The sequence below is a fragment of the Diorhabda carinulata genome, chromosome 3 (assembly GCF_026250575.1).
Source record: "Diorhabda carinulata isolate Delta chromosome 3, icDioCari1.1, whole genome shotgun sequence".
NCBI lineage: Eukaryota > Metazoa > Arthropoda > Insecta > Coleoptera > Chrysomelidae > Diorhabda > Diorhabda carinulata.
The window spans coordinates 34,004,402-34,018,408 of NC_079462.1; the positions used below are offsets into that span (position 1 = coordinate 34,004,402).

At 33.0% G+C, this 14,007-nt stretch overlaps 1 protein-coding gene across 2 annotated transcripts in view; it reads right to left on the reverse strand.

Moving 5' to 3' along the window:
- The window catches only part of LOC130891459 (toll-like receptor 6), a 102,459-nt gene extending 88,711 nt beyond the window's left edge, over positions 1 to 13,748 (reverse strand). Inside the window, exons 1-2 of one of the 2 annotated variants that reach the window (XM_057796223.1) lie at positions 9,667 to 13,748; positions 532 to 671 (exon numbers count right to left, since the gene is read on the reverse strand). In XM_057796223.1, the coding sequence (XP_057652206.1) occupies positions 9,684 to 13,532 (3,849 nt within the window). In that variant the 5' untranslated portion in view covers positions 13,533 to 13,748 and the 3' untranslated portion in view covers positions 532 to 671; positions 9,667 to 9,683. Of the gene's footprint in view, positions 1 to 531; positions 672 to 9,666 lie in introns of those variants that run through there. The other variant, XM_057796224.1, reaches the window with a different exon arrangement.
- Between the last annotated feature and the right edge of the window lie 259 nt (positions 13,749 to 14,007).

Consider the following 14,007-nt stretch of genomic DNA (forward strand, 5'->3'; position numbering starts at 1 on the left):
ATGTTTCTCTCTTCTTTTTTTTTCTCTCTGTTTCTATATCAGTCCATTTAACTGAGATTCTATATCTCGCTCTCTCTTTATCTTCAATATTAACTGTTTTATTCACCATTAGCTCCAGAATAGGGTCTTTAGCTTAGACTGGCCAGAACTTTGATGAATCTTCTTCGGAACGTTTCCCATTCGATTTAATAGTTGAGGCAGTATATAAAAGAACTTTTTGATTTTTTTCCAAAAATGAAAAAAAATGCTTCTGCTCGACGTTTTCTCTTAAAATCTTTTTATTTTCAAAAAATGAAACGTCTATAACTCTCTTTTCATATCGCTTTAGAGTAAAATGAAAATTGAGATCGAGAAATGGTTTTAAGTTTTAGTTTACTTTCAGTTTTGAGAAAATAGAGGGATAAGTTGATTTTACTATAACTTTTCATTCCATAATTTATTGTAAATAAGTACCACGTTCAGCTTTACCCAAATTCTAATACCCAGCGAAGATTTTTAACCCTAAGAAAGGAAATAAATAAAACACAGCGACTACTTTTGAATAAATTCTTATGTATTAGAATTATAAATTATAAAGTGTATTTAACAAAAAATATTCTATTTACAAACACAGCCATATGTAATAGTCTTGCAGGTTTCTTCTAAAAGTCAAATCAAGTCCCCAATCACACCTTAAAGAAAAAAAAATAAAAATAAATAAAATAATTCATATAACTAACAAACTAAAACAAAAATAATATTAAATAATGCGTGAACGGTAAAGTGTTGTTACTTTTCTTTCCAGATCTCCATATCAAGTGATAAAATGAGAATTATTTCACAATTTTCCACTTAATCTTTCGTTTCAATATGCAAAATACAAAGTTATAATAAAAACCAGTTTCAGAATTTGATATGCTTAATAATATTTTAGATATATTTTTCAACTCCTTAACTGACAATTCAAAATTTTCAACAAAATACAAGCAATTTCTAATGTCATTATTAAGTTCTGCACAAATATTCAATTTGGGATCTCCATTGACTTCTTTCTACTCATCACGACTTTTTATAAAACTTGATATGGAATGACCCATTAATTCTTGTTATCAACACCAATTAAACTTAATAATTGATAGATTATCACCAAATTGGACACTAGAAAGTGATTACCCTAGTAAATTTTGCATATTCCATATTAAGTTGTTGACAAAACTTAACAACACAGATCTTAGACTATTAATTGTATCTTTCACTAATAAAATGACAAAGATATGAACTCAAACCTCCAAACGTATGTTTTAAGCTGCGTACTGATCTGAGCATTCGTGCTAATCTATCAATCACACTAATTTCAAAATATCCAGAATGTGACAGAGCTATACCTGCCAGAGTTCTAGTCATACGCACCCAGGTGTAGAGCTCTGGAGATTCTTAGTGTTTCACACTCCGAGAGAATGTGGCTAGAGATTTCGTTGTCTGTGCACCAAAATCTGCACGCCACATTTGCTAAGTCTAGCGCCTTCTAACTCCTTTCAAATTTCCTAGATTGTTCTTACTTAGTTTGATACATTCAGCAGATCTTCTCTGATTATAGTTTCTCATGAGAGACTTTGCCTGTCCCTGCAGGTTGTTCCAATAATGGTTTTGTCCCTATCTACCTTCTTCTTTAATTATTTTTCTATTGTTTTGTAGCTGATACCACAGAAGCGTTCAGGTCCCATGAAGATCTTGTCTGCTCCTGCTTTATTGAGCTTATCCATTCTCTCCTGTGTGTCCAGGAATCCATTGTAGAGTATCGAAACAAATAATGTTAAGGATTATCCGCTGTGTCTGGATGTGTTTGTTCAAGCAAATAGTTATGCATAAAAAAATGAAACAGCTAACTAGCTTCACAGCTCATCGATGGTTATGAGAAGCACCAAAAGATAGCATTGTGGATAATTTGAAACAGGAATCTTTCGAGTCGAAGCAGGAATCTTTTTGAACAAAAAGGGCTAAAGTAAAATAAAATTTTGGTAAAGTTATTAAGGTGTAGTTCAAAATCAGTAACATACGAGGAAAATTCTGAGAATAATCACTGGCTTATTGCATTTTGAGATCAGTCAGTAAATTATAACATGTATTTGGACATAGGAAATTCTTAGAATACCCTGGACACACCAATTTGTAAACGTGACCATACTGAGAGAGCTCAAAATATTGCAACAACACTCACAATTACACTGTCTGAAGCGCGTTTCTATAACCAAGTTTTCGTCTTCAGAGACTGAAGGTAAACTCTACCTCTCTGAATACGATAACTTGGTTATGGAAACGCGCGGCAAATTTCCAGAAATTCCAACTTAGTTAAACGAATTAATGATCTAAGAAGTATTTGGGTATATTTAAGAATAGAAGATTATAAAGGAAAATATTGAAGAGGTCATGAAGCAGATCGTCGAGTCTATGGGTGAAGAAGGTGATTACATGTTTCCACGGAGGCGGTCAAGGATGAAGAAATATGGATGGAGAAGATCCTGGTGGTACATTTCCTAGCGGGGATGAAAAGATATTTTCATTAACATCTAAAGCAATCAAACGATTTTAATCTGTATTGTTCTCCTCTTCTTTATTACTGGTTAAAGCAGGTTTCCAAGAATTAATTTAATTGAAAATTCAACCACTGGAGAGCTCTACATTTACCAAACTAGATGTGTAGTTTCTATTTAATTTCAATTATTTCGTACTGCTCGAAAATACTTTTAATAATAAAAGTAGATTGTAGTTATATGACTTAATTTATTTTATTCAGATAGTTATTACTTTATTACATTGTTCTACTCAACTAAATGAACAACCAGATGCCTTTCTAAGTATTCTCACAAAACAATGATGAGAAAGTTAAATTATAGTGAATTAGAGTACACACTTCAAGTTATGTAATATCGTATATAATTTGATTCCGAATTGGATTTATTATGCAATTGGAGTAGTTTTACAGAAAATATTCCGTAGATATCCGTTACTTGCAGACAGTATTTCATTCATTGAAATCGATAAGTTTCTTTCTCAATAACCTCATTGAAAAACAATTCCGTTTCTTTTTTTAATACTATTTTAATATTATTTAACATCAGAAGCTTTTGCTTAAACAAAATTATTTATAATGTTCAAAGAACGAAGATTGCCAGTTAAGTTTTGAGATATGGCAACACTCATGTGAATATGTCAAATCTGATATTACCATCATAAAGTTTGACAGTTTTGATATCCGAGTTACTCATACGAGTGCTATTTGAGCATTTGAACATCGATGCAGTGCTTAAAAACTGATATTGCAAGATCATCATGTGAGCCAAATCCAACAAAAGTTGTGCGTGCACAAAACAAATGGTCATCTGTTTTTTGTCGCTCAATTCTGAATAGTGCACCAGCATTTATTTACCAGAATCGGGAAAACCAGTCGTAGAAGACACAACAATGCAAGCTCTCACACATCAGTGCAAACAAAAACGTTTTTGAACAGTCAAAACATCGAAATGATGGATCATCCGCCGTACAGCTCTTGTTTGGAACACCTGAAGAAGCGTTCAAATCTCATGTTTTGAATATACCTCAATTAGAAAGGAAAAAAAACAAGATGCAATGCAATATGTGACAGTCTAAAAAGTTCACCCCGTACAAACCTGCATTGTTTTTAGTGGTGTTAATTGCACCATCAATTTCCAGAAACAAAATTTTGTCAATATAATAATAGATTTGATAGATTTCCGACGGAAAGATGGAAAAAGAAAATATATTGAATATAGTTGAGAATCCCCATTAGTATAACAAAAAAATGTTTTGTTACGTTCTTAAAGACTTGAAGAATATGAACAAAATCACGTCTAGGGGACCCCCCATTTTCCCCGTGATTTGATCTATCAATTTTTCTCAAGTAGTTACCATCAATAGTTGATTTTTTTAGGAAAATTTTGATTGTCACAATAAATTTTTATGATTAAGTGGAATTTTGGGGGTACACTAGACGTGATTTTATGTTCTATGAATTCATTGACTATTTCTTGATTTAAGTATTAATCTATCTCTCCGATACTATGAGGAAATTGAGTTTGAGAAGAGATACAATTTCTTATCGCCTCAATTTTTCGTTGCAGGTTCTTGTTGAAAAAAAAAATAATTCAGAAGAAGCACCCTTTATATACGTAATTTGTATTCAACCTAAAAATTGATAGAGCAGCAAATAATTTGACGCATTTGTATTATTAATGGTAAAATTGACTTTAATTGATTTGTAAATTGAGTTTATTGAATTTATAACGTTTGAAATTGCGCAAAATGCCTAATAATCGCATTATTCAATTAACAATATCGAAATCGAAATAAATACGTTTATTTTTAATAAACTAAAGTGTACAATTTATTAAAAATAAACGAGGAAATGTTGTATCACATCAATTATTATTCCACTTGGAGCAAAGTACAATTTATACTCTAATGCAAACTCCGACAGAGTTTTCTAAGACAGGATAAGCACGTTGGTGAGGTCTTCATGAACATTTCGTATTCTTCCAGTTCAGTCCACTATACCATCCGTATAGCACTGGAAGTGACTTCTAGCATCAACTAAGCAACGACAGTAACAACTTCATAACAATTATACATGTTTTCTAATTGAATTTTCTTTGTCTTTCCTACGTCTTACTTAGTTTTGATAATAGAAATTTTGATGTCATTATCTGTGTTAGTAGAATCACTATTCACAAAAATAGTTGATTCAAAATTTCATTCCGTTCCAATAAAAAGTTGAGTCCCTGTTAATTACGTCAAGGGAGCTATTTTAGGATTATTGATGATAATAATCATTACAGCTACCTTCTTAAAAACCGTTAGAAACAATATAATTTCCAAGAAACTATTTTGTATGATTTATTTCAACCGAAAATGAGAGAATTTTTATGATTGGTGCTGGCGATAGAATAAAGATCCTAAAAGAACCTTGCAGATTATTTCTAAACATACACCCAGATCTCGAACGTATTACATACCCATGTTGAGCAAAATAGAAAAGAAATTTAGAGAATCAGGACAACAGTTGACATTTTTTGGCCAGTCGACGAATACTTGGTAATTTAGATACAAAAACTTTGAAATAACATCCTTACATTCTTTCTTTTAACTATGATTTGGTAGAATTTATTTAGTTGTATTGTATTCTGTTGGCAATGATCAAACAATGATAACTTAAAATGTTTTCTAACCTCTAATGAGGTATGTTAACCATCAAACATCAAATAATGGTTCGATAGAAATACAAATGGACTGAAAACTGTGAATTTAATAGAAAAATAGCCGAGTCCACTCTAATATAACTGACAACTTTCATGACTTAGAACCCGAATGCATTTCAAATAAGACTGTTTAAAGAACTAACAGAAGAGATATGGTTATCGTTTGTTTCATACAGAGGTTCGTTGGTGTAGCAGAAGCAAGGCTTCATAACTTTTCAAGAGTTGGTTCCTTGGTTAGAAAAATTCTTCAAAGAACTGGGTGAGCATATCATTCAAATCGAAGATTCCATTTCAAAATATGAGAGGTAGTTGTCAATGAACGGCTTCCAGAATTTTTCATCTTTTTCTAAACTGAAGAAAATTCCTAAGAGAGATAAGATTTTAAGTACACACCGTATAGTAATCTCTAAATCGACGTAAGTTTTTCATTTATAATTTTGCGACTAAAAATATCTTGAGTTCATTAGAATAAATAATTATTTATATCTAATTATTTTATACAAGTGATTAAACATCCCGTATAAAAGTTATTTTAAGCAACCAAATTGCAAATAAAGCATCTGCTTTAAATCACACCTTCAATGTTTTAAGTCATATAAACAAAAAATGTACACAGACATCCCCGCATTAGAATTTAATCACTTTAATAGCCTATAAATTAGATTGTGGCTATAATTAATGATTTTATTATTGAGGAATGAAGTTTATTAGCTTTTGTTAGATGACTTGGTTCTGTTGGAAAAAGAAAACAAAGAATATAAAACCATTCTTTAGGGTTGGATGTAAAACATTGTCGCACTACATTTTCAACATCTCCTTTGGATTCATATGTTTCCCACGCTAAAATTTCCTCATGGATTTGAATAAATAGTCATCTACGGTGCAAGATCCGCACTAAAAGCTGGATATGGTACGACTTAACTACCACAAAGTTCTTCGATCTTATTTCGCAGCATATGGTTTATCATTTTCTTGTTGTAACATAACCTGGTGGTTTTGGTTGATTAAACCTGGTCTTTTGTGAAAGAGTCATGCATAATTCATAGTTTACGAGCAAAAATTGTGTCTAAATCTAACATCTAACATTAGGCCAAATTCTTCAACGACTAAAGTCACTTCAGCACGAAGAAATGATTTAAAACAAGCTACAGGTAATTCTGCGAGCAACATATTTTTTCTGATGCGCCACACGAATAATGTGCGATCTGACATTGCCTTATCATCATCAATCTATTGACCACAACTATCAAGTGGCAGTAGCTCAGATTACCAAAAATAAAGAAATATAAGGTTACACTTTCTGTTATGCTTATGGCAAACATATTCATGAGGTGTTAGTCTGATGACTACATCAACAACGCAGATGTCATTCTCCTAATGACATCTTTGTGTAGCTTCGCTAGAATTGTTGGCACCACTGGAATGACCCCAATACAACCACTGGCATCTAGTGATGATACCTGTATACACTTTAAACGGTTTCTTCAAACAATGAGGCGGTGACTTCCGTCGAGTTCTGCCTCAATGGACAGGTTCAACAAGTTCTAATAAATGTCATTGCTCTGGTTCGCGCCAGCTTTAATAATTGAATTAGAAATATTTGAGAGTAGAGAAAAGGAAATTAATTAATTTCTCTTTGAAGGTATTACAGAAGACTCTATTTTCATTATTCGCTATAATTTGAAAACTTTGGTTTTATTTTATATCTCCAATTTGTATATTTATAAAGCACTAGGTTCTAATAATTGAAATTTGTCAATTTCATGAAAATATTTTCATCAATTTTCGTTGAAATTTCATGTAAAAATTGAATGATCGTCAAAAGCGTTACAGCAAACCTCTAAAATACCAAAACATCTAAAATATCTTCGAGTTGACACATCGTTATAAAGAATTATTAATTGAGAATTTTGACAAAGTGCTCCTGAAGTTTTGAAGAGAGATACATAATTCGAAAACAGAAAGTTTTCGAGGGTTATAAAAGGTCAAGTTGTATTGATGAAAATGATTAATAGCGCGCAAAATAAGCACTAAAAAGAATATAGAATAATATCTTTATAATTCGTCTCAATCAATTGTAACTTGAGTATAACCAAATATAGAGAAAATAATGTATTAATGAGGATTTGACCAAAAAGCTCAAAGACCAACTTTTTAAAACTATTCTGCGCGCTTAGCTCTGCCATCACCTCTTCTTCCCTTTTCACAAAGCAAATTGTTGAAGTTTGGGAAGAAAATGTAATCGTTAGAGGCTAGATCTGGTGAATATGGTGGATGGTATTAACTATTCACGCAATTCTAATAATTTTTCTGCAAAAATAACGACGAAATTGGCAGGCTCATTGTTGTCTATTGCATATTCAACAAATATTATACTTTTGGAATCCTAGAGTACTGAGTCATCAATTTATTTAAAAAAAAAAAGTTTTTTCCTTTTTTGGGAGCACGTTTATCGGATGAAGTTTTTTTTGTCGACAGCATTTTTGTTTCTGGAGTATAATGGTGTATCCAAGTTTCATCTACAAGAATATAAGGACGAGAAACGTCACTCGGATTACGTTTAAGGATATGGCTACAGTCGTATGAATGAACTTTAATGCGTGAGAGTTTTTGATCAACATTAAGTCACTCTTTCGTCAAACTAATTTCGTATGTTATCACATTAAAATCCTTAAACATCTATCAACTTTCTAAACTGTAAAAGGAACTACTATCAAAATTACATACGAAAGTGTTTGAAGGATTTCTTCTATTTCATAAAAGATACAAGGTTTGTTCCAATCTGCTAATGTGGAACTTTCTTTGAACGATTGGAAGCGTTTAAATGATATTTTCTGCTTAAATTCCGCTTATGCACAGTTCTTGTAACAATACTTGCTATCAACCAAATAGAGCCCGTCAAGTCAGTTGGAACACAAAAAATATTCGTTCCTACCAAGGACGGTTTTTTGATGGGTTGGAGGGAACCCCAAGTTATCAAAGCAAAACATCTGCAGTGGGGGAATATTAAATAATCTTAAAAATTTTTCGAAAAATATATGTGACACATTGGGTATAGAATAGTCGAAAATTTAAGACCATAAGAGAGATCTAGGAAGACAACTGGTTGTGTCGATGAATATTTTAAAAGAAAGGCTGTCACAGACTTAAAGAAAAATACCATCATATCAACTCTGGGTGTTTGTATATTATAAGAAAGAGCTATTTTTGGACGAAATCAAAATTAATATATTTGGAACTGATTGTAGAAGATATGTTTGAAAACCAAAAGGTATAAGATGGAGAGGCGTTGACCTAATCTGCAAAATTGGAGGTACCACGTACGAAATATCTTTATTTAATGTTCGAGGATGAATTTCCCAACAAAACATTTTTCTAAAGTCACAAAACTCATTGAAGCAATGCCTCAAGTAATTTTGTTTTTTCCTTTTATATATGTTATGTAGGGTGTTTCCAAATGATGATGAAATTTCCTAAAACACAATTTCCCCACGTTTAAAATGTGAGTTTTAATTTTTAGTAATGCTAGAAAGTTGAAATTATTCACTCGCGAAAAATTACAGACGTTTATTTTCTATATACCTTTTACATTATACGGGGATGAAATAAGCGGCCCTTACTTTTTAACATTTATTATGAATCGTATTACATTTTACATCTTTACTGTTTTCCAATCTATTTAATAAGAAAATTATATATTATGGTGTTTATTTTTTTCTCTGCAGCTATTGGTTTTGGAAAACAATTTAACACTAAAAAATATTTTTAAATAAAACAAGGATTGTAAGTTATCATTTTATATCAATAAACTTCATCTTAAAACAAAGTTTTGATATGAAATAAAGTGATGGTTGCTGATTTCTCCCCCGTATAATGTAACAGGAATATTAAAAATATACCCGGATTTTAGAAAAAAAAAAATGGAAACCCACAATTTAAGAGTGATATCTCGTGAGGGGGTGGACACAGGAAATTTTGTTTTAGAAAAGACCCAACTTAATTTTATAGAAGCAATCACCTCCCGAATTTTGTGGTATGGTTTTAGAAACATCCTGTATAAATATCGTTTTCAATTTGTTAAATAATTAAAAAAATGTATAAATTTGCACGTAAATTAAAATGTTAAATGGGCTTAAATGTCCATTGGAACTTTTTCATCTTTGATATATTTGTTAGAAATTTGAAAACTTGTTGATTTAATGTAGATAATACTGAGTATGTTTTAGACAAATATTTGTAAATTTGGTAATCAATTCTTTGATTATTTTATTCTTTCTCTTATTATTAAATTGAGCTTGTTTTAACTTTTACTCAAGTCAATTAAAAATAGCGAAACTATGAAAGAGGAAACTTCTAAGGTAAATTCTAAGAAGTAATAATAAGTGATTTTTGTAAAAAATATTGAATAACGTACCTGCTAAAAAACATCCGCTACGCCCATAGAGGATGCGGCATACTGGTCCTGGAATCTCTGGGCAAACTTGAAGAATGTTGCAGGAAGGGCGGTAATTTCCCCGGAGGTGGTGGTGGAGGTAAAGCAGGACTCCTCGACCGATCTAAATGACTAGGAGTTGCCGTGGCGTATATATTTACGGTACTCCTTTGATGTACGCACGGTCTTCGAACATCAGGCATAGCGAACTGTAATTTTTGCCAAAATTGTCTATCCCCCCATTCGATCACCGTATTAGTTTTCAAATATAACCGTAAATCTGGATCTAAGTCTCTTTGAGGTAATTCTCCGGTCACTACGAATATCAGTCTACGTCTGCGATCTTTCAAAACTTCGTGTAACGCACTTTTAAACTCGAATCTACACCATTCGTTGTGTATAAAGTTTTTAGATAAAACTATAATCGTTCTTCGCGACGATTCGACGGCTTCTATAATAGTATCTGCCACATACGCAGAAACGTTAAAATCTCTGTAATGTAAACATAATCTATATCCCGGATCTCCTGATTCTAATCCGGGCGCTAAAACTTGACTGACGAACGCCTCGTCTTTAACACTGTAACTCACATAAGCGTCGAAAAGTCTATCTTTGTCTTGTTGTTCTTCGAACGCTGTCGTTTTGTAACACATTCGTAAACCGCACCGAGAATAAATCCATACTCTTAGTTCTCTACGGTAATAAAACGCGCCGCACACTATAACTACGCTCGCAATAAATACGCACATCGTTACTAATAGTAACGGTAGATAATCGTTCATAGCTTGAGATTCGACTACGGCTCTATTGCTACCTGTGAAGACGTTAACGCAAGAGGTGCCGTTGAAATCCGACATATTAGGTCCGAGAGCTTTCGTAACGTTGTTGTACATACACATTATCTTATTTGCATCGACAACTTTGCCGTAATTTACCTGAAGCCACGTTTTGAACTTTGATACGTAGTTACAGTCGCAAGACCATTGATTAGAACCGAGACCGATCTCAACGAGATATGGATTCAGGGTAAATTGCCATACTTCGAATGAATACAATCGGTTACCGTCTAAGCGCAAAACTTCCAATTGCTTCAAAGGAAGAAAAGTTCTATTGTCGATAAAGTTGATGAGATTTCCTTGAAGGTACAACTCTTTTAAATATTCCAAACTCACTAATTCGAAACCTAATAATTGTTTGATATTATTATTTTCTAAATGTAATATAGTGAGTCTTCTTAAACCGCTAAATGTGTGATTATAAACTGCGGCTATGTTCGAATTGTTTGCGTATAAAACTTTCAAATTTTTGCGTCCGATAAAAGCGTGACTGGAGAGTTCGGCGAAATTATTTCCATCTAAATAAACTTCAGTAGCGTCCATTGGAATTCTGCTGGGCATTTCTGTATAACCTACCCCTGAGCATTCTACAACATTCGCCGACCACGATTGATCGTGATAACAAGTACAATTTGTAGGACAGGTCATTTCACAATCGCAGGCGTCAAAATCGCAACAATGACACAACGCGAAACAATGAGTTTTATAAGTACAAAGAAATTGAGACGATTCGGCTTCTATTAAAGGTAAATAATTCGTTTCTCTATTATATAATAATTTGCAGTATATACTCTCGAGATCCATTACTCTGGGATGTTGTCTTAAATGATCTAATTTATTAATTCTCTGCAGCCATTCCATTGTGCAATCGCATTGGAAAGGATTACCTCCGATATAAAATTCCGGTAGAGGTTTCTCCGGATCCACCGGAGTTAATCTTAAAGCATTCAAATCCATACTAATAATCTGATTGGCGTATAAATCAACTCTTGTTAAATTAGTTTTTTTCAAAAACGAATGTGGTTCTACGGTCGTAATCAAATTATCGTTTAAAAACAAGAGTTCGATATTACTTGGTACTGCTAGCGCGGTAATTTTCTTTATTTTATTAAAACTCGCATCTAAACTTTGTAATTTCAATTCGAAATCGAGATTATAATGGTTACCTAAATCTCTCACGTTATTCTTATGCATGTCCAACCATTGTAAACCTTGAGGAATTAAAGCGTAGTCGAACCATTCGATTTGGTTATCGGATATATTTAACCAAAGTAAACTTGGAATTTCCGTGAACAAACCACTGATGTCTGTAAGACGATTCGCGTCGAGTCTTATAGCTTGCAAATTGGGACTGTATTGGAAAGAACCTTTTTCGACATTTTCAATTTTATTTCTGGCCAAATTTAAAATTTGCAACGCTGGTAAATCTGAGAATATCCTCTTGCTTATGTTAGTCAATTTGTTTCCTATTATTCTTAAGCCGTATAGATTACTCATTCCTCTAAATCCCGGATCTTCTAGCGAATCTATAATATTTTCTCCCAAATCTACTGTTCTCATTAGTCTCATATCTTTTAGAGCTAAAGGCACAGCTTTCAATAAGTTTCCATTTAAATTCAAATCTTGTAAACTGGAACAATTTCTAAAAGCCTCGGGATGAATACCTTCGAGAAGATTATTATCTAGGGCCAATAGAGATAAAACGTAGAGGCCATTCAATGAATAAGCATCAAGATACGTGATTTTATTATAGGAAATAATTAGTGTATGAAGATTATTCATTGGAGCGAACGTATCGGCCGGGATGGTTTCTAAAGAATTATGCTCCAAATTGAGAATTTGTAAAGTATATAAATCTCTAAAAAAGGACGGATCTAATCTGCTTATTCTATTATAAGACAAATTCAATAATACTAGACGTATCAATCCAGAAAATGTGTCCGCATTAATCCAAGAAGAAGTGAGTAAATTTTTCGATAAATCTAAAGCCAACAGTTGTTCTAAATTGGCAAACAATCCAGGTGCCAAAACGCTAAGAGAATTATTTTGTAAATAAATCTCTTTAATTGAGCCGACACTATCTTTGAATAGTTCAGAAGGTAAGGCAACCAATTTGTTATTAGACAAATCAAAAATTTGTAGAGATTTGAGACCAGCGAGAGCTTTATCAGCTACCATAGATATTTCGTTATTATGAATATAAAGTTCTTTAAGTCTTCTTAATACACTGAAACCACCGGCTGGTATAAGTACAAAGTGATTAAAACTGGCATCAAGTACCTGAATATCCAAATTACAAGGATTCGTCAAAGTTCTTGCTGTTTCGGTATGTTGTTGATGATCATCTTCGGCGACGCTGATAAGCGGCTGAGGTAGTCCCGGAGCTTTTTCTCTAAATCCCAAATCACTAACATCTTGAAGTCTATTTTCACTCACGTTTAAAAACACTAAATTTATTAAAGGACAAAATATATTTTCTGGAAAGGACCATATATTATTAGAACTAAGATCCAATCTCTCCAACTGCCGTACTGGTAGAAAACTGTCTCTGGCGAAATCCAAATTCATAGCAGGCCAATAAGTGTTATGTGTTCTCACTGTTAAATTCCTCAAATCCCGCAGTCCTAATAGAGTACCCGAAGGCCATCTACCAAGCTTACAATGTTCTAATTCTAAAGCCCTTAATTTCGTTAGGTGAATAAAACTTTTGTCGTCTAAACTACTTCGTGACCTGATATCTGAATTGCATTCTATCCTGAGGGACGTCGTGTGTTCAGACGGGATAACGCTAAAGTTGGTTGTGTCAAATTCACTGTTAATTGTTCTCAAATTACATGTCAGGGAAACTTCATCTTGTCCACCAGAAGTTATCGGTTCTCTTACCCACCATTGACAATCATCGGGAGCTTCATAACGAAGCGGTTGAGAAGAAGAATCAGTTGGTAAATACTCTGTAGTTATTGTTGACTTGAATAGAACAGGAAGAATTACAAGGAGATACGAAGAAGCCATCGTATATTCGGTCAGAATAGCATGTTAGATTTTCTACTGATTTCTTAACTAAACATAATTTTCATTAAAACCACCGTAAGTTTTTATGATATTTTTAAACGCACATAAATTTTCACAATCTTTACAAATTCAGTTTTGTTATTGTATCGAAATTAGCGGTCGTACGAAGAGCGAAACTACAACCGCTCCTACCGAACGTTGGCTATAGACTAACTCTTCATTCCAGGATGCTGTTGAAAGAGTTTGTGATTCTACGAGCTTTCGGCGTTACGAGAGCACTCGAATTCTAACGAACGCCGACGAAAATTACGTTGCGCCCCGCCTTATTTTGTAAGCGCCACTCTTCAAAGAACTGTAGGGTATTTCTGATGTCTTCTCCTAAGATTTATCTATAATATTCGAGACGAATTTCAGTGAAACTTTTGAAACTGTTCAATCTACCGAACGAACAATAGGCAGTTTTAGATTGTATATA